A 21,662-nucleotide genomic window follows, 5' to 3' on the forward strand; every position below is an offset into this window, starting at 1 on the left:
AACAAGCAAAATCTAAAATATTAATTTCTATCTCTTGATTGGTTGGTTAAATCTAATAGTATCCAAACTTTTCAACCAATAATTCTAATTAATATTGTGTTGTCATTGGGAATGTACAAAATCTATTGTCCATTGTCTTATCCCTTAAGATCCCTGCTTTTACCAGATATTATTCAGTAATCCTCTGTTGTAAAGATTTACTTCTAAACAAGTAAAAAATTTAAAAATTTAGCAAAACGAAAGTAAACATTTTATCCTTAAAATATATTTATCTTGATTTCCTCATTCAGTTAGGGGGGAAGCCATGAAATATTTATTACCAGACAAAATTCTTTTAATACATTACGAGGACCTTACTGTAGGTAACGATTTATGTACGAATGGATTTATAATACGTGGATATTGTTACAGGGGTAATTTTTTCGTTAATTAAGGTAGCTAATAAAGTTCTCAGATATTTGTTAATGTGTACCTTCATGGTTAAGGGAGGGATGGGGTAATCGATAGGAGGGGGGGAATAGACAATCGTTATATTAGCTAGTTGGGAGAAAAGTTTTATCAGGGTATGCGAGAATCTTAAAATATCCACGTATATTAAATCCATTTGTATTTGAAAATATATAAAAATGAGGCAGTTTCGTAAAAAAATTCTGAACTCACCTTTTTGCCAGTTCCAACCTTTGCCTTGGCGGTACCTCTGACCTTCTTCATCCTGTTCTTCTTTTCCTTCTTCTGCTTTCTGGAAACCTTGTTGGTAGGGGCCTCTAGCACTCCCTACATACAATAGATTATTATTAGGCTATATTAAAAGTAAAGCATGGGAAAGTTAAAATCATTGTCAGATGGCCTCTGCGGTTTTATCATTTGTTTCCAAAATCAAACTAAAGTTATTGCTAACTTCAGGTCAATAGTGAAACTCATTTAATATATATATCATCTCATCATTTTTTTTGTTAGGTTTCTTTCAAGGCGATTTTTCTTAGGATGGTGTTGGTACCCTCCACAAAAATAATTCTAAACCTTCGTAGGACCTATGAAAAACTACCATGTAAAGGATAACCATGTAAGTTCAGTGGTTAGCGAGATTCTTCGGTACATATAGACAGAGATCCTTTAACTTTATAATAAGGAATATTAACGCAAGAGTTCATTACCTAATGTTAAAATCTGAGATTAGTTTTTAAAAATAGTTTACCTAAATCGGTTATGGTTCCCAATTCGCTATGATTTTTGTAAATATCTTTTATCATTATAAATCTGTCCAAAATTGTAAGATTCAAAAACACATTTATTCAATATTATCATAAAATTAGTTTATCTGGCTACTATTGATATTCATCTCTGTACTCTAATGTTAAGAAAATGTTTTAGTAGGTACCTAGAAGCAACTTAAAATGTGCTCCAATATTTATACCTGTCTGATAAGTCTGAACTTGGGCTCGAACTTCTTGGCAAAGTCCATGGTGTCGTAGATCAGGGCGAATCCAGTGCTCTTGCCGCCTGAAATGTTGGTAAATGTTAAAAAAAACATAAGAGATGTCTAATACCTTAAAACTTAAAAATGTTTCAAAATTTAATTCCTACGTAATTTATGTCAATTTTCCCTAAATATAGCCAAAAAAAACCGGCTAAACGGAGGAGCTGTTAGCCGTTACTTTGTCAACTTTAATTTACGCATGCCAAGTTTCGTAACGAAAATAGGATTCTAAGTGCCATTTCATCATTGATTACGAGATGGTTGCATTAACCCCCTCTTTTTTTTCTTCATAAAAAGGGGTTTTTTTAATGCAACCATCTCGTAATCAGTGATTCAATGGCACTTAAAATTCGAATTTCAATCTGAAATTTTGCATGAGTAATCCTTGGTAGGTCTATTTTCCCTAAATCGAACAAAAAGTTGGTAAAGTAACGGATGGCAGCTTAGCCGTCAAGCCGTTTTTTGCCTATTTTCAGGGCAAATTCATCAATAATTACGTAGGAATCAACTTTTAAAGACATATTTTTGGTTTAATTCATGGTAAATGATAGCAATAACCATTTTTAAAATTTCTAGTTCCAGCTGCTAAACGGCTAGAACCGACTGAAAACGGCTGGGAGCTGCTAAGAGTATAAAGTGTAGATATGGCTTGTGACGTGTCTAGGGGTAGGTTTATATGGCTGCTGAGCTCAAAAATACTTCCAAAAATAGTGGCCGCCCATCCATATGGCAGCTGGGTAACAGCTGCAGCTCAGCTGGGACCAGCCAAGAGTAGAATGAGTAGAAAGGGCTTGTGACGTGTCTAGGAGTAGGTTTTTATGGATGCTGGAGCTCAAAAATACTTCCAAAAATAGTGGCGGCCCATCCATATGGCAGCTGGGTAACAGCTGCAGCCCAGCTGGGAGCTGCAAAGAGTATGAAGGGTAGATATGGCTTGTGACGTGTCTAGGGGTAGGTTTTTATAGCTGCTGAGCTCAAAAATACTTCTAAATATAGTGGCCACCCATCCATATGGCGGATGGGTAACAGCTGTAGCTCAGCTGTGAGCGGCCAAGAGTAGATTGAGAATATAGGGCTTGTGACGTGTCTAGGGGTAAGTTTTTATGGGGTGCTGACCTCAAAAATACTACCAAAAATAGTGGCGGCCTATCCATATGACAGCTGGATAACAGCTGTAGCTCAGCTGGGAGCGGCCAAGAGTAGAATGAATGTATACAGCTTGTGACGTGTCTATGGTTAGGTTTTTATGGGTGCTGACCTTAAAAAAACTACTAAAAATATTGGAGGCTCATCCATATGGTGGCTGGGTAACAGCTACAGCTCAGCTGGGAGCGACCAGAGTAGAATGAGTACATAGGGATTGTGACTTATCTATGGTTAGGTTTTTATGGGTGCTGACCTCAAAAATACTACTAAAAATAGTGGCGGCCCATCTTTATGGCAGCTGGGTAACAGCTGCAGCTCAGCTGGAAGTGGCCAAGAGTAAATAAGTACACAGGGCTTGTGACGTGTCAAGGGGTAGGTTTTTATGGCTGCTAAGCTAAAAATAAACTAACAAAAATTGTAGTGGCCCATCCATATGGTTGCTGGGTAAAAGCTGCAGTAAGCTGTTTAAGACTCAACTGTAAGCACTTTTTGGGATTATTGAAGGGTAACCAAATATAGAATATTTCAGTATTGATTTAGTTGTTAAAAAGCTGAAATTGGCTGAGAACAGTTACCAACAGATAAAAGTAAATGTTTAAGACATTGCTTGTGATGTGTCAAGGAGGATATCAAAAAATTTACTATTTCAGTTGAATTAAACTTCTCCCAATTAACATTATAACTTTATTTCATGGATATATTACTAGTAACACTTTTTAGATTTCTAGATTTCACTGAAAACTACCAAAAACCTCTGAAAACAGTTATCAACAGCCAAAAGTATATGTTATAGATATAGCATGTGACATTTCAAGGGGTAGGTCTTAACTTTTTATGGGGGTGCTGAGCTCAAAAATGCTACCAATAATAGTGGGGGCCCATCCATATGGATGCTGGGTAACAGCTATAGCTGAGCAACAGCCATTACCCTGATGCCATATGGATCGGCCTTTCTATTTTTGGGGAGTATTAATAAGCTTGGCACCCATAAAAACTTACCCCACACATCACAAGCTATGTCTTAAACTTTTACTTATGTCTTTTGGTAACTGTTCTAACAACTAAATTAATACTGAAATCTTCGATATTTTCTTATCCTTCATTAGTCCTAAAAAGTGCCCACAGCTGAGTCTTAAACAATAGCTTACTGCACAGCTGCAGCTGTTAGCCAGCAACCATATGGATGGGCCGCCACTATTTTTGGTAGCATTTTTGAGCTCAGCACCCATAAAAACCTACCCCCTAGACACGTCACAAGCCCTATGTACTTATTCAACTCTTGGCTGCTCCCAGCTGAGCTGCAGCTGTTACCCAGCTGCCATATGGATGGGCCGCCACTATTTTTGGTAGTATTTTTGAGGTCAGCACCCATAAAAACCTACCCCTAGACACGTCACAAGCCCTATCTACTCATTCTACTCTTGGCCGCTCCCAGCTGAGCTGCAGCTGTTACCCAGCTGCCATATGGATAGGCGGCCACTATTTTTATTAGTATTTTTGAGCTCAGCAGCCATAAAAACCTAACTCGATACATCACAAGCTATATCTACCCTTCATAGTGTTGGCAGCTCCCAGCCGTTTTCAGCCGGTTCTAGCCGTTTAGCAGCTGGAACTAGAAATTTAAAAAATGGTTATTGCTATCATTTAACATGAATTAAACCAAAAATATGTTTTTAAAAGTTGATTCCTACGTAATTAATGATGAATTTGCCCTGAAAATAGGCAAAACACGGCTAAACGGCTGAGCTGCCAGCCGCCAGCCGTTACTTTTCCAACTTTTTGTTCGATTTAGGGAAAATAGACCTACCAAGGATTACTCATGCAAAATTTCAGATCGAAATTCGAATTCTAAGTGCCATTTAATCACTGATTACGAGATGGTTGCATTACCCCCCCCCCCCTTAACTAAATTCGTAAAAGTAAGCTTTGCAAAGATAAATTATATCGAAAGTTTGGTTAGTTAAACCTTAAATATTCTCCTCAAACCAACATTGAATAATTCACTGTTGAAATCTAACAGGATGGAAAATGTAGTACCCGGGATAGGAATAGATAGATTAACAATATAAAGAAAATTTTCAAGTTTTGATACCTCCGAAGATAGTCTTGAATCCATAAGCGAAGATTCTGTCGGGAGTGCACTTGTACATAGCAGCAAGCTTCTCACGAATCTAATAAAATGTACAAATAAGTAACACGATCTTACCAAAAAAAAGTCTTCAAATGAAATGGTACAATTAAAAAGAAAATATTAATATATCACCATAAGCTCCCTTTCAATTAGTCCAACTTCCTAAACTAGAGAATAGAACTCCAAAAACATCCTAAACATTCTTTGGCTGAATCACTATCTAATAAAAATTTAGAGAAAACTAAAAAGCTTATGTATCAAACGTTCAGTCAAACTGAAATAGAAGATTATAGAAAAACCAGCATTTTCAGAAAAAAAAACAAGTGTCCTCTTAAATAAAAATACAGGGATGTATACATAATTCAAAGTCGGGAAATATTCTATATTTTTCCGTTTCAATTGGGGAAAAAAATTGTTATGGGGAGTTATCAAATTAAACTTTATGGGAAAATATACGCCCCTGTAAAATTGCTAAATATAATTTAGAGGAAATCAAACAATATTAGGTTTCCTTATTTCCATTCTATATTAATTTCAAAAGAAATCTATCAGGAAATTAAATAAAATATTTATGAATATTTTATTTCATGTCTAAAAGACAGCTTTTCGTGGATAATTAAATAAAAAAAGGAGCATGTATTCCATATATCAAAGAGGGGGGCGGGGCATCTGAACTTGAACAGTGAGCAAAATGGTTTAAATATTGAGCTAGATTGTTTAATCTAGGCTCATAAGCCAAGTCCTATAAACTAGTTTTTTTTTGCCATTTTGATGTAGTACCTATAGGACTAGGCTTATGTACCAAGTTTCAAGAATCTAGGGCGTTATCCTCCTAGAAATAAAAAAAAAATTCAAAATTGAAAAAAAAATTTCTACGAGTAAAACACCGAATTAGCTTAATAGTTTTGCTCATTTGGCTTACTGTTTAAATTCAAATAAAGTCATTTCGCCCCCCCCCCCCCCCCTTTATTTAAAATATTCTTTCTTATATTCAATTAAGTAAACATTTTATTTACAGTGCGTATGAAGGTCCTTTGACTTTAGTGTCAGAACCTAAATTGGGACATAATGCATTTCATTACCCTAGGTTAGGTAACTTCATTTCACTTTTCAATAAAATCTAAAATGCTGGAGTTATCGCATAACCATGACAAGAAAAGATTATTTATTTAAAATTTTGAACAAGTTTGCTTTTATAAAGTTCTTCATAAAACTACTCCTTAAGTGAGTTTATTCATTGCCATTTTAATCAGTTGCTTTGCTAATGTCACTGAAATTCAGCCTGAAATAAATCATATATAGAGAGGTTTTATGAAAGACTTTATACAAGCAAAGTTGTTCAAAATTTTAAATAAATAATCTTTGCTTTTCTTGTCAGGATTATGCGGTAACTCCTAGTGGATAAAAATTGAACTTGAAATTTTGAAATCTAATTTTCTAAAAAAGGGCTGCATTTTAGATTTTATTGAATAGTGAAATAAAGTTACCTAACCTAGGGTAATGAAATGCACTATGTCCCAATTTAGGTTCTGACACTAAAGTCAAAGCACCTTCATACGGACTGTTGTGTATTGCTTCAGAATGCTATAGAATCCAAATTATTGAGAGTCTATTAAAGGAGGGGGGGGGGGGGGGGGGGGGGGTGATGAGATAATTTAACAACCCAAGAGTTAATAAATATACGATTTTTAGGTATTTTTTTTAAGCCCCTCAAGATTAATTTTAGATCTGCTGCAATTTTTAAAATTTTTTTCCTTCTTAGTTTATAAGGTGACAAAATGGAAAAATATTTTCAGAAATCTATATTTTTTTTCACCAAGGAGGGGAGAAAAAAAGGACAGGTTTTCAGTTCTCTTAATATTTACATAACCCCACCCCCCTAGCAGGGTCAACCATGCAGAATATATTATACACCCAATCATACCTAACAAAGCAACTTTATAATAAGATTCTTTCGAAGATAGCAATAATAAAGAAAAAGAATTTATTTATTCCAATATCATGTACCATAGTTTTCCTCAAAGAATAAAACATTATGGCATGGAATTACGCCACAAAATCAAAATGACATTCAGGAAATTAAGTAAATTAACAAAACTGTTTTGATCGGAATACAATATTCTTCCTTGCAATATATTAAATGGGAAAAATAAAGGAATGGCTATATCTCATTTTTATTTAACATAGTTTTCCTAACCAGTAATGCATTTATCATAGCTTCTGTATTCAATGGAATTAAAAAAACAATCTTATTGACAACTACAATTTATAAATGTATGGGAAAAATATTAAGTACCTTAAACATTTAAGGAACAAATAAATATATTTCCAATTTAATTTACCACAAATTAATTAAGCAAAGAAACATGGAAAGTCTCAACACTTACTCAAATCTATGGATATCAAATAACAATTACAGCAGCATGAAAGTTTTTGAACATGGAAATAATACCTACTAAGTTGTGAATTTCGCCGTTTAAGTTTTTTTTGTAAAAACTCCAAAAGCCTGACCACATACAAGTTATATATTCTTTTTCAAAAGAGGGAACAACATTTTCATAAATAAATAATACTTCACTTAAAACCTTTGAGCCTAATATTTGCCGTTATTTTAGATTTAATTGTGTTTATAGACATTACACCACTTTCACTTATATAAAAGAATAAGAGAAAAAATTGTCCAATACAAATGTCTACAACTACAAATAGACCTTTTTAACATGCCGGCAAAGCCTAAACTAACCTATTACTCTGGAATTTTGAATAAGACACTGAATACTTACTGTGGTCTTGGGGATGGTTCCCTTGCCAGGATGAAGGATATCAACAATCATCTAGGTGAAATTTACATTAATTTCATCGTGGCTGGTGTATGTAGTTCTGCTTTTCTTTTACAGTTAAAATTAAGTTAATTGTCTCCCACAATATATCAAGAACATGCAAAATGCTTATACTGATGTGCAATAGCAATTTAATAACTTAATACTTGTACATTGAGTTTCAAGCTTGGAATTATCGTCGACCCTATAAATGAATACACCAGTAATTTATCATGAAATAATGTTTATTTCCCTGCTTTCTGGCCAGCAGACGGTTGGTCATGAACTTTCTCGTGCGGATGGTTAAACTTCCCTCAACCATTTTGACACCTGAAAAAAGGTTCTGTAAAAGTAAGGTGAATTTGTCATTCAAAGACAAATATAAAACCGATTGAGTTCTCAAAATGGTTTAGATAAACTAGACATAGTCCTTGAAAATGTTTAGGACCTATTGTCCTCTAACCCACCACACCCCCTTCATCAAATACAAAGCCTACAAGTGCTGGACTTTAGACTTTAGTTATATAAGGTTCAGAAATTAGAATTGAGACTTCGATCATACAATAGCAAATGGTTTAAAAGTGATTTGCTCAACAATAAACTACACAAAAAAGCCATCAAATGAAAATTTTAGGAATAGAATGAAAAAGTGTTGCAAAACATATCTCGCTAGTTAAATAAAAAAACTTCACGATTTCATCAGAAAGAATGGACAGAAATAATGGGAAGTAAACACTAATATAGCTTATGAGCAAAATTAAACAACCATGCAAATTAACAATGATTTGCATAAAAAAATAATTAAAAGAGCAAGAATATCTATAAAGATCACTATAAATAAAATTGAGTAATACATAAAGAATATTATCGCTGGTTTTCATGCATTTATTAACCCTCATATGGAAGTGTTAAAAATGAGGTCCTACGTATAAGCCGCCTTTGAATAATTACTTCAAATTTTCAAAGGGAAAATCGATAAGAAAAATCTGGGCTTAAACACAAATTAATAACGGGAAACAAGTTACCCCTAATTAAAAGAACATAAGTAACAAATCATAGTAGTAAATTCACAGAAAATAACACAAACCATGATGAAAAATAACCAAAACACCATTAATTTCTCGTAAATAATTAGAAAATAAAGTCATTCATGGTGCAAGTTCTCACATGTACACATGCAATTTTTCGGGCTGAAAATATAAAAACTACCATTGTTGCCAACTTATTAAGGTATAAAATACCAACAAATTTTAAACTTATTTAAAAAGAAAAACATACATCAATGTAAAGCTGTATTTATCATTTATAATAAAATTTTAGAAAATAAAATCTAAATATAGAAAATTGGTAAAATTTATAATTGCAATTAGAAAGAATAAAATAATTTTGGTATAATAAGAAATGTGTTGGCGTATATGTGTGTACACAGGAAATATAAAGTCCGTATTTTTTTACTTCACATGATTTTAAAAATAAGCTGACTAAACAAGCTAGCTTTATAAACTTTATTTTTATCATTTATTATTGCATATTTTTATCTTGTAAATGTAAATATTAAGAATGAGGTCATTGGAATTGGAATATTTTACCTTTTTTTCTTTTTCTTTATTGACATTTGCAAATATTAGGAGAATTTTTGGTACAATTTTACGCTGTACGCATGCTCAGTATTAATTTCCGGCTTACAAATGTCGTTGTTGAAGAAATATCATCTCAATGATTCTAAGAGTAAGGAATATCCTATATCCTGTGCTGAGGGCAAGTTCCCAGTTGAGGAGTGAGATTCTACCCCATCTGAAAAAATAAACCCCCCCCCCCCGCCATCTATCAAATTAAACCCCCCCCCCCGGCATCATGAAATTTTTACCCCATCTTATGATTTTGTCCCCATCATGTTAATTTATCCCCATCTTCATATTTTGTACCTCTCCAAGAGAAACAAAATAATGTCAGAGAAGGGATAAATTATTGAACAGGGGACAAAAATGAAGGATGGGGTCTAAATAGGAACATGGGGCCAGGATTGTAAGGTGGGGTCTGATTTGACAGATGGGGGAATGATGGGCAGAAGGGGAAATAAAATCTGGGTAGGGGGGAGGGGAGAGTCTGGAGGGGTTTCGAGGTGAGCCTCGCGCGAAAGAATTTATATTAGGGTAGCATAAGCTACCATACTCCACTGTAGTGAAGCTATGCCTTTCACTCTTCTATATTTTCCTATATTTTGAATAAAATTTGAAAATGCCTCTATTTATTTTTTTTATTTCTCTTTTAAGACTTTTTTTATACTAAATCACCAACATATTCTAATACTTTACTTTACCTAATATTTTAAGATAAAAATTTGGCTCCATTGAAGAAAAAAAACAATAGCTTGTTTGAAATAGGAACATCTAGTGGCAGATTATTGAACTACATAATATACATTTTTCTGGATGTCAACAAACATGATGATTGGTTGAAAAATACAGATGGGGTAGCAACCAATGCTATGATATTAAAATTGAAGCAAGGGGTTAAAACTCACACATGGTGATCAAAAAATTAATATGGGGTCATTTTTTCATGATGGGGGTAGTTTCAAGTGCTTATATCTGGAGAACTGTAAGAGATAGAGGCCTAGTTGCTTGACTGTGGTAACTCAGATTTACATAAGGAAGCCATTTATGCACATGGGGGACCAAAACATGATATGGGGTATTTTTTTCATGATGGGGGTAGTTTCAAGTGCTTATATCTGGCGAACCGTAAGAGATAGAGGCCTAGTTGCTTGACTGTGGTAACTCAGATTTACATAAGGAAGCCATTTATGCACATGGGGGACCAAAATATGATATGGGGTATTTTTTTCATGATGGGGGTAGTTTCAAGTGCTTATATCTGGAGAACCGTAAGAGATAGAGGCCTAGTTGCTTGACTGTGGTAACTCAGATTTACATAAGGAAGCCATTTATGCACATGGGGGACCAAAATATGATATGGGGTATTTTTTTCATGATGGGGGTAGTTTCAAGTGCTTATATCTGGAGAACCATAAGAGATAGAGGCCTAGTTGCTTGACTGTGGTAACTCAGATTTACATAAGGAAACCATTTGTGCACATGGGGGACCAAAATATGATATGGGGTATTTTTTTCATGATGGGGGTAGTTTCAAGTGCTTATATCTTGAGAACCGTAAGAGATAGAGGCCTAGTTGCTTGACTGTGGTAACTCAGATTTACATAAGGAAGCCATTTATGAACATGGGGGACCAAAATATCATATGGGGTATTTTTTTCATGATGGGGGTAATTTCAAGTGCTTATATCTGGAGAACCGTAAGAGATAGAGGCCTAGTTGCTTGACTGTGGTAACTCAGATTTACATAAGGATGCCATTTATGTACATGGGGGACCAAAATTTGATATGGGGTATTTTTTCATGATGGGTGTAGTTTCAAGTGCTTATATCTGGAGAACGGTAAGAGATAGAGGCCTAGTTGCTTGACTGTGGTAACTCAGATTTACATAAGGAAGCCATTAATGAACAGAGGGTACTAAAATTTGTTGGGGGTTTCTTTTTTCATGATGGTGGGTAAAAATTGAAAATAGGGGCCATTTGTTATGGTGGAGAGGGAATTAGGTTAAGTTAGGTTAGGTAATATTGAGGAGCCCTGCAAGGTTAGGGCCCCCTGGGGGCCCTAACCTTGCAGGGCTCCTCAATATTACCTAACCTGTGCAGGAGACCCTAACTCTGCAAGGCTACTCAATATTTCCTAATCCCTTCATGAACATAGGGTACCAAAATTTGATAGGGTTGTTTTTTTTCATGATGGTGGGTAAAAATTGAATATAGGGGCCATTTGTTATGGTGGAGAGGGAATTAGGTTAAGTTAGGTTAGGTAATATTGAGGAGCCCTGCAAGGTTAGGGCCCCCGGGGGGCCCTAACCTTGCAGGGCTCCTCAATATTACCTAACCTGTGCAGGAGACCCTAACTCTGCAGGGCTACTCAATCTTAAACTAACCTAACTTAACCAATTTTAAACTAACATGAACCAACTAAACCTAATCTAACCCATTTTAATCTAACCTAACCCATCTTAACCTAACCTAACAAACTTAACCTAACCTAACCCATTTTAACCTAACCTAACCCATTTTAACCTAACCTAACCCATATTAACCTAACCTAACCCATTTTAACCTAACCTAACCTAACCTAACCTAACTTCACCTAACCTAACCTAATTTCAACCCCCAACCCCATCATAAAAAATTGGCCCCTATATTCAATTTTTACCCACCATCATAGAAAAATGACCCCCATATTAATTTATGTACCCCCATGTGCATAAATGGCTTCCTTACTTTAATCTGAGTTACCACAGTCAAGCAACTAGGCCTCTATCTCTTACGGTTCTCCAGATATAAGCACTTGTAAGTACCCCCATCATGAAAAAAATACCCCATATCAAATTTTGGTCACCCATGTGCATAAATGGCTTCCTTATGTAAATCTGAGTTACCACAGTCAAGCAACTAGGCCTCTATCTCTTACGGTTCTCAAGATATAAGCACTTGAAACTACCCCCATCATGAAAAAAATACCCCATATCATATTTTGGTCCCCCATGTGAATAAATAGCTTCCTTATGTAAATCTGAGTTACCACAGTCAAGCAACTAGGCCTCTATCTCTTACAGTTCTCCAGATATAAGCACTTGAAACTACCCCCATCATGAAAAAAATACCCCATATCATATTTTGGTCCCCCATGTGCATAAATGGCTTTTTTATGTAAATCTGAGTTACCACAGTCAAGCAACTAGGCCTCTATCTCTTACGGTTCTCCAGATATAAGCACTTGAAACTACCCCCATCATGAAAAAAATACCCCATATCATGTTTTGGTCCCCCATGTGCACAAATGGCTTCCTTATGTAAATCTGAGTTACCACAGTCAAGCAACTAGGCCTCTATCTCTTACGGTTCTCAAGATATAAGCACTTGAAACTACCCCCATCATGAAAAAAATACCCCATATCATGTTTTGGTCCCCCATGTGCATAAATGGCTTCCTTGTGTAAATCTGAGTTACCACAGTCAAGCAACTAGGCCTCTATCTCTTACGGTTCTCAAGATATAAGCACTTGAAACTACCCCCATCATGAAAAAAATACCCCATATCATATTTTGGTCCCCCATGTGCATAAATGGCTTCCTTATTTAAATCTGAGTTACCACAGTCAAGCAACTAGGCCTCTATCTCTTACGGTTCACCAGATATAAGCACTCAAACCTACCCCATCATGAAAAAAATACCCCATATCAAATTTTGACACCCCATCATGAAAAAAATACCCCATCTCAAATTTTGACACCCCATGTGCATAAATGGCTTTCTTATGTAAATCTGAGTTACCACAGTCAAGCAACTAGGCCTCTATCTCTTACGGTTCTCAAGATATAAGCACTTGAAGCTACCCCATCATGAAAAAATGACCCCATATTAATTTTTGGACCTCCATGTGTGATTTTTGTTCCCCATATTTTATATACTTACCCCATATGTAATATTTTACCCCTATAACTCATAGTTTATTACCACCAAGCTTTGTTTTAAACATTGAAAATTACAGGGACCAAAATTTAAGATGGGGTACAAAATCAAATGATGCCGGGGGGGGGGGGTTTATTTTGACAGATGGCGGGGGGGGGGGGGGTTTATTTTTTCGTATGGGGTAGAATCTCACTCCTCAACTGGGATGGTGCCCTGAGAGGGAGGGGACATTGGACTGTGGATTACACTTGTACCCAAAGATCTATTACCACGTTATCTTATTCGTTGGTCCAAAAACTACATTTGTCGAATTTTTATTTGATTGTTCTAAACTCCGAGTATGCAAAAACTTTTCAACCAATGATTTCAATATAAAACAGGAATGATTTTCTATATTTTTATTGGAAATTTATATAAATTATATCTTATCCCCTCAGATAATTGCCCTAAAAATCCGCGATTAAAAAATGCGCAACTAACATGAAATTAAAAATCCACGAAGAAAAGATTACTCGCGGCATTTGTGCTCATCATAACAACAATCAGCTGAGATCGCGCGGCTAATTTGAATTTATCTAAAAATAGTTATTAATAATTTAGTTTTTACTCTAATTTTATGAAAAACGTTAGGTTGTAATCAGGAAGGGAGGAGACTTCGGAATGTAAATTTCACTAGTACCCAAAGTTTTTAAATAACGCTTTATAGTTTGTTGGCGCCGCGCTCCTAAACTTGACCAGGTACCTAGCTAGCTAGGCGCTTAAATGAGTTTTGATGATCTTTGGTTTGTTCCAAACTTTTTAATCAATTATTCTTATCTTCAGAAGAGATGCCCATGTCTATCATAATACATCACTATATTGTACAAACATTGGCTTATCCCTGAAAATAATTAAATGCTCCATATCATTGCGATTAGTCCGCTATTTCCAGGGAAGCTTAGCAATTTCATATTTTAGAATTTAATACAAATAACTAAAATTATAATGATGAACTCGAAAAAACGGAAAGAACCAGGTTTAGTTTTTTCATAATGTTACAAAATAGAAACGAAGCTTTTCTTTAAGTAGTGTACGTCCGTCCGTCCGCATGCTAAAACTGTTCCCTCGATTTCCTTAAAGGGGTAGTTGCACGAAATGCATATATTTAAACTTGAATTTAGTGAACTGCACATTTTTTTCCGTTTCAATGATTTAATCAACATCTAAAGGGTAGATATTTGATATAATTGTAATTTTCTACCACGTAGTTTTAAAAATAATAAGACTTGTAATTCACATTTTTATGATATATTCAACTTATATGGCCGTCTTATTTTCACCCCCCAAAAAACAGCATTCCCGCTATTTTAATGGTGCATATTGTTTAATTTTTATATATGTTAGACTGTATTCTTGTAACTTATGTTTGCAATAATTTTGCTGAGATGTACTTCAATCAACTATCACTTCAAAGATTATAATATTGAGCTAAAGATTAAATGTTCTTACAAAATGAAACTTATATTAGCTATGCAAAAATTGGTACATTCAAGAGCAATAAAGATAGACCGACGGAACAAATGAAGTTTAGAGTGTAAGAAGCACTCCTCAAGAGTCCAAGAGGCTTATAGGGCCATATCCACTAGTTTACTTATTAGTAGCGAAGCTACTCTATAATTCGAAATGTCCGTCCGTCTGTCCGTCCGTGTGAGACAGAATAGGGGAAACGTGATTTTCTCGGCTCCTATTAAAGATAGACAGCTGAATTTTTTTGACAACATTCCCATTATTAAGGAGCACAATTAACTATAAAACATCAAGGGCGGTCGGACCGCTTTTTAGCAGGTTTTAGGCTATTTTTGTATTTTTCACATTTTTCACATTTTTCTCCATATCTTCAGTGTTTATGGTCCGATTTTCAAAATTTTTTCAGTTATTGATATCAAAATTAAATTTCCTGTCGTTTACAGAAAACAACCATGACGCCCAAACTGCCATTTTGCAGGTTTTAGGCTATTTTTGTATTTTTGTATTTTTCACATTTTCACCATATCTTCAGTGTTTATGGTCCAATTTTTAAAAATTTTTCAGTTATAGACTTAAGAATTTAATTTCCCGTCGTTAAAAGAAAACAACCATGACGGCAAGACTGCCTTCTTGCAGGTTTTAGGCTATTTTTGTATTTTTCACATTATTCTCCATATCTTCAGTGTTTATGGTCCAATTTTCAAACTTTTTTGGGATATCAGTATCAAAATAATTTTTTCCATTGTTATGAGAATCTTTTATGTAATCTACTTTGACCGTCGTCATCATTAAAAATAAAACAAGGTTTCCTGTTTATTTTCTCCAATAAATCTATTCTTGATTTTAATAATAATACACTTTAAATCTACGTTTACGTATTTCCACCATCCACGATTTTTGTGCTTCGCTACTTATGGATGTTGTCATCCTTGTTCACTTACTTAGTCTATCTTGCCCAGGTTCTGTCGAGGGTGAGGAGGGCACGATGGTCAAACGGAGCAGAAAGTGCGGTGGAGATGATTCAAGCAAAACAATTTTATACAAACAAGTATATACCTACTAGGCAGGGTGGGAGGGATCATTGGACTGTAAGTTACACTGGTTCAAAATTTTAATAAACACGATATCTTATTAGTTTCCTCAAAACTTTTGGTACTCTATATCATTTGGATTTTTTCTCTGAGAGGGTAGTGTCCAAACTTTTTAAACAATATTTCTAATGTATTGAATGGGTTGTTTGTGTGTGTGTTTGGGGGGGAGGGGGGGGGGGGGGGTAATTTTGTTTATCATTCTTGAATATTCATGATTACAGCAGCAACCAATAACTGAGTTAATATTAGTAACATTACGTAGTAATGCCGATCTTTTCAACTGCCTCCAAATATTATTTTCTTAGATATACTGTTTGCTTTACTTTATTTCTGAGATAATTATCAATTTATCGTCCATTGTCTTATCCTTTAAGATAAATATTTTGGGGGAGGGTACCACTTCCTTTCTAAGAGGAATCGCCTCTAAAAAAAAGTACCCACCCTCTACTTTAAATAATAGTTTTTAAAATAAAAAGTAAACCAAAATTGATTTAGGGGTTGTGGTATTTTTTATTGGCGATTAATATAGATACAAACCTTCCCTGGACTACAAGTAGCTTCACTGTAAAGGAGAACCATATTGGTTCAGCGGTTAGCGAAATCTTAAATTGCAGACAGACATCCTATTTCTTCTAATATTAGAATATGTATGTTTAGGTGAGGAAAGGGCTCTACAATCTTCAAAATACCTGCTATATTTCATGCGCTTTACAGGTAGGTGCAGGAGGGTTGGGAGGGAGAGTACTTTGAACTGGCATGGAAATTGTTCGCGTACCTAAGTTTTTTTTTGCCGTAAAAGATTTGGTTACTTACATACTTTAAATCTAGAATGACTAGTTCAAACTGGCAATGTCCAAACCTACCAAATAAAAGATTAATTTAAGTAAAGCATAATTTTGTTGATTATAATTGAAGGTATAAATTAATTTTTCGTAAATTGTCTTATCCCTGTATAGATGACATATGAAATTTGGGCAATATTCCTCCAAGATTATTTTTTTTTTACTTTAAAACAGAAATATTTTGTTTATTTCGTCTGTCTGTCTTTCATTCGGTCTGTAATGCTTTACTTTGTTACATGATTTTTGTTTGTTTATTCTGTCTGAATTTCCTTCTGTGTGTCCGTCCTTCATTCTGTAATGCTTTTGTATTTAGATTTTTGCGAGTGATCCAGATTTGTTAGAACTGATTTTTAGATTACCATCTGATGCAGTGAATCCAGGTAATTTTTTTTATGCAGCTTAGCAGCTCTACAAAAGTCCTCTTCCTTTACTGATATGCTCTCACTCTTTTAATCAGAATGAATCTAGTAGATCTAGATTCCTTGTCATCATCAATAAATTGGACCAATAAGATCACATTGATGGATCTCTCCAATTATATTGTAAATTAGAACTTGTTCAATAAAATCGTACTATAATCTCTTTGCTCGTGTAATGGGAATAAATCATATGTGACTTAATATAGAAAACTTTTTCATCCTCTAGAATTTCCCTTCTAAGTTGGACGGATTATTGTGTTTTACAGACCATCTAGGTTAATATATCTATTCCTTAAAGTATAATAGAGGTGCTGCAGATAAATACAGAAGATTTGCCTAACAGAAAACTAACGAAGAACAAAACAATGTAAAAACTAAAAACTAAATGAAAATTTCAAACGTCAATCTTTAATAACAGCCACTTATTTACATGTTCGACACTGCTGTACAGACGGAGGGATAAACAGGCGGACTTTTGAGTTATAGATTAGCCTAGTATGTATGCTGCGCTTCTTATAGACAGGGAGGAGGGGGGGGAAAGAGGTTAATGAAGTGTAAATTTTACTACTATTCAAAGTATTTTATGATAAAACTGTGGGTATTTTTATTATATTTTGATTGGTTTGTTCCAAATTTCAAGTGTTCAAACGTTTTTTTTCAGAAATAATTTTAATCTACAAAATTATTTTGTATATGATATTTTGGGATATATATTAAATTAAGGGGGGGGGGGGAAGTTTTGACACTTTCGCTTACTCCGTGATTATTGGGCTAGGTATTAAAGTTAGACTATAGGTTATTTGGGATAAAAGTTTACTTTTGGTTAGTACTTCACGGATTTTTAATCATTTTTTGGATAACCCCCCACCCTAGCCCCCCGGGGCTCAAAATCCCCCTAAAAATGAACCTAACCTTAATTTTCTCAGGAACCATTTGACCAACAAAGATGATTTCTTAAACTTAAGCTTTTATGCTTATAAACTAACTTCTGATTTAGAATCACCCCCCTGCCACCAACCCCTAGCCCTCCGGGGCTCAAAAAACCCCTAAAAATGAACCTAACCTTAATTTTCTCAGGAACCATTTGACCAACAGAGATGATTTCTTAAACTTAAGCTTTTATGCTTATAAACTAACTTCTAGTTTAGAAGTCAACCCCCTGCCGCCAACCCCTAGCCCTCCGGGGCTCAAAAAAACCCTAAAAATGAACCTAACCTTAATTTTCTCAGGAACCATTTGACCAACAGAGATGATTTCTTAAACTTAAGCTTTTATGCTTATAAACTAACTTCTTGTTTAGAAGTCACCCCCCTGCCACCAACCCCTTGCCCTCCGGGGCTCAAAAAAAACCTAAAAATGAACCTAACCCTAATTTTCTCAGGAACCATTTGACCAACAGAGATGATTTCTTAAACTTATGCTTTTATGCTTATAAATTGAGTTTAAGTTAAGAAGTCACCCCCTTGCCGCCAACCCCTAGCCCCCCGGGGCTCAAAAAACCCTAAAAATGAACCTAACCTTAATTTTCTCAGGAACTATTTGTCCAATAGAGATGATTTCTTAAACTTAAGCTTTTATGCTTATGAACTAAGTTTAAGTTTAGAAGTCACCCCCCTGCCGCCAACCCTTTGCCCCCCGGGGCTAAAAAAAAACCTAAAATGAACCTAACCTTAATTTTCTCAGGAACTATTGGTCCAATAGAGATGACTTCTTAAACTTAAGCTTTTATGCTTATGAACTAAGTTTAAGTTTAGAAATAGCCCCCCTGCCGCCAACCCCTTGCCCCCCGGGGCTCAAAAAAAAACCAAAAATGAACCTAACTTTAATTAAAATTTCTTATTTGAAGAGTTAGAGGTACACTTATTAAACCAAATATGCTTCTTTTTGGAAGTTATTGACATATCTGCTGAACAAAAATATAATAGGCCTCCAGGTTCAGGTGCTACAGGCCTCCAGGTCCACTCAGGAGACAGGTAAAAATTTAAATTTCTTATTTGAAGGTTTAGAGGTACACTTATTAAACCAAATATGCATCTTTTTGGATGTTATTGACATATCTCCTGAAAAAATTAGAATCGGTCTCCAGGTTCAGGTGCTGCAGGCCTCCAGGTCCACTCTCGACAGGTGAAAATTAAAATTTCTTATTTAAAGAGTTAGAGGTACACTTATTAAACCAAATATGCTTCTTTTTGGATGTTATTGACATATCTGCTGAAAAAATTAGAATCGGCCTCCAGGTTCAGGTGAATATCTAAAATAGTTAGTTTAAAATTTAGAGGAAAAGTATTTAAATAGAGTAAGGTTAAAGTAAACAATATAGTCAAATTTATTGTTTACGGCTTCAATATGTGTTCCTGACAGGCTCCAGGGGCCTGCTCAACAGGTAAAAATCCTTATGTGTAATGTTTGAATTAAGATGAAAGGTTACTAAATAGAAATAATAAATATGTACAACAAGAAACTTAATCAAGGTATAAAAAATCTAAAGTTATCCTTTATGATAGCTACTTATTTCCAGTGAGCAATATTATCGCCATTTTAGAACTCTGAAAAAAATACCTTGCAGATTAAATTATTTGTTAAAAAATACAAAAATACAACTTACTTAGGGTGGGTCGATTTTGGAATTTCACATTAGTAGAAATTGGCAAGGGTTACTAGGCCAATATAAAACCCTGTGAAACTTGAAAGAGGTTTTTAAATCCAAAAACAACGGGTGCACGGAGGGTATAAAATGTGCCCAATATGGAGATATGTCAATAACATCCAAAAAGATGCATATTTGGTTTAATAAGTTTACCTCTAATTCTTCAAAAAAGAAATTTTAATTTTTACCTGTCTCCAGAGTGGACCTGGAGGCCTCCAGCACCTGAACCTGGAGGCCGATTCTAATTTTTTCAGCAGTTATGTCAATAACATCCAAAAAGATGCATATTTGGTTTAATAAGTGTACCTCTAAACCATCAAATAAGAAATTTTAATTTTTACCTGTCTCCTGAGTTGACCTGGAGGCCTGCAGCACCTGAACCTGGAGGCCGATTCTAATTTTTTCAGGAGATATGTCAATAACATCCAAAAATAAGCATATTTGGTATAATAAGTGTATCTCTAACTCTACAAATAAGAAATTTAAATTAAGGTTAGGTTCATTTTTAGGGTTTTTTTGAGCCCCGGGGGGCTAGGGGTTGGTGGCAGGGGGCTGACTTGTAAACTAGAAGTTAGTTTATAAGCATAAAAGCTTAAGTTTAAGAAATCATCTCTGTTGGTCAAATGGTTCCTGAGAAAATTAAGGTTAGGTTCATTTTTAGGGTTTTTTTGAGCCCCGGAGGGCTAGGGGTTGGCGGCAGGGGGGTGACTTCTAAACAAGAAGTTAGTTTATATGCATAAAAGCTTAAGTTTAAGAAATCATCTCTGTTGGTCAAATGGTTGCTGAGAAAATTAAGGTTAGGTTTATTTTTAGAGTTTTTTTGAGCCCCGGAGGGCTAGGGGTTAGTGGCAGGGGGCTGACTTCTAAACTAGAAGTTAGTTTATAAGCATAAAAGCTTAAGTTTAAGAAATCATCTCTGTTGGTCAAATGGTTCCTGAGAAAATTAAGGTTAGGTTTATTTTTAGGGTTTTTTTGAGCCCCGGAGGGCTAGGGGTTGGTGGCATGGGGGTGACTTCTAAATCAGAAGTTAGTTTATAAGCATAAAAGCTTAAGTTTAAGAAATCATCTCTGTTGGTCAAATGGTTCCTGAGAAAATTAAGGTTAGGTTCATTTTAGGGTTTTTTTGAGCCCCGTAGGGCTAGGGGTTGGCGGCAGGGGGGTGACTTGTAAACTAGAAGTTAGTTTATAAGCATAAAAGCTTAAGTTTAAGAAATCATCTCTGTTGGTCAAATGGTTCCTGAGAAAATTAAGGTTAGGTTCATTTTAGGGTTTTTTTGAGCCCCGTAGGGCTAGGGGTTGGCGGCAGGGGGGTGACTTGTAAACTAGAAGTTAGTTTATAAGCATAAAAGCTTAAGTTCAAGAAATCATCTCTGTTGGTCAAATGGTTCCTGAGAAAATTAAGGTTAGGTTCATTTTTAGGGTTTTTTTGAGCCCCGGAGGGCTAGGGGTTGGCGGCAGGGGGCTGACTTCTAAACTAGAAGTTAGTTTATAAGCATAAAAGCTTAAGTTTAAGAAATCATCTCTGTTGGTCAAATGGTTCCTGAGAAAATTAAGGTTCAGTTCATTTTTAGAGTTTTTTTGAGCCCCGGAGGGCTAGGGGTTGGCGGCAGGGGGGTGACTTCTAAACAAGAAGTTAGTTTATATGCATAAAAGCTAAAGTTTAAGAAATCATCTCTGTTGGTCAAATGGTTGCTGAGAAAATTAAGGTTAGGTTTATTTTTAGAGTTTTTTTGAGCCCCGGAGGGCTAGGGGTTAGTGGCAGGGGGCTGACTTCTAAACTAGAAGTTAGTTTATAAGCATAAAAGCTTAAGTTTAAGAAATCATCTCTGTTGGTCAAATGGTTCCTGAGAAAATTAAGGTTAGGTTCATTTTTAGGTTTTTTTTAGCCCCGGAGGGCTAGGGGTTGGTGGCATGGGGGTGACTTCTAAATCAGAAGTTAGTTTATAAGCATAAAAGCTTAAGTTTAAGAAATCATCTTTGTTGGTCAAATGGTGCCTGAGAAAATTAGGGTTAGGTTCATTTTTAGGGTTTTTTTGAGCCCCGTAG

General features: G+C 35.2%; 2 protein-coding genes across 4 annotated transcripts in view; one reads left to right on the top strand and one right to left on the bottom strand.

The window, feature by feature from the left end:
* The window catches only part of RpS24 (ribosomal protein S24), a 133,687-nt gene that overhangs the window by 72,271 nt on the left and 39,754 nt on the right, over nt 1-21,662 (bottom strand). For 2 of the 3 annotated variants that reach the window (XM_080173978.1, XM_080173977.1), the window contains exons 2-6: nt 7,827-7,903; nt 7,538-7,588; nt 4,716-4,794; nt 1,415-1,500; nt 661-774 (exon numbers count right to left, since the gene is read on the bottom strand). In XM_080173978.1, coding sequence (XP_080030104.1) covers nt 661-774; nt 1,415-1,500; nt 4,716-4,794; nt 7,538-7,588; nt 7,827-7,895 — 399 coding nt within the window. In that variant the 5' untranslated portion in view covers nt 7,896-7,903. Of the gene's footprint in view, nt 1-163; nt 204-660; nt 775-1,414; nt 1,501-4,715; nt 4,795-7,537; nt 7,589-7,826; nt 7,904-21,662 lie in introns of all 3 variants that reach the window. The other variant, XM_080173976.1, reaches the window with a different exon arrangement.
* LOC145329636 (uncharacterized) overlaps nt 13,983-21,662 on the top strand; it is a 50,364-nt gene continuing 42,684 nt past the window's right edge. Inside the window, exons 1-4 of the mRNA XM_080173963.1 lie at nt 13,983-14,126; nt 15,577-15,665; nt 16,366-16,422; nt 16,864-16,930. Coding sequence (XP_080030089.1) covers nt 14,096-14,126; nt 15,577-15,665; nt 16,366-16,422; nt 16,864-16,930 — 244 coding nt within the window. The 5' untranslated portion in view covers nt 13,983-14,095. The remainder of the gene's footprint in view (nt 14,127-15,576; nt 15,666-16,365; nt 16,423-16,863; nt 16,931-21,662) is intronic.

Source organism: Acartia tonsa, chromosome 10 (assembly GCF_053477335.1).
Source record: "Acartia tonsa isolate MP-2025a chromosome 10, ASM5347733v1, whole genome shotgun sequence".
Classification (NCBI taxonomy): Eukaryota; Metazoa; Arthropoda; class Copepoda; order Calanoida; family Acartiidae; genus Acartia; species Acartia tonsa.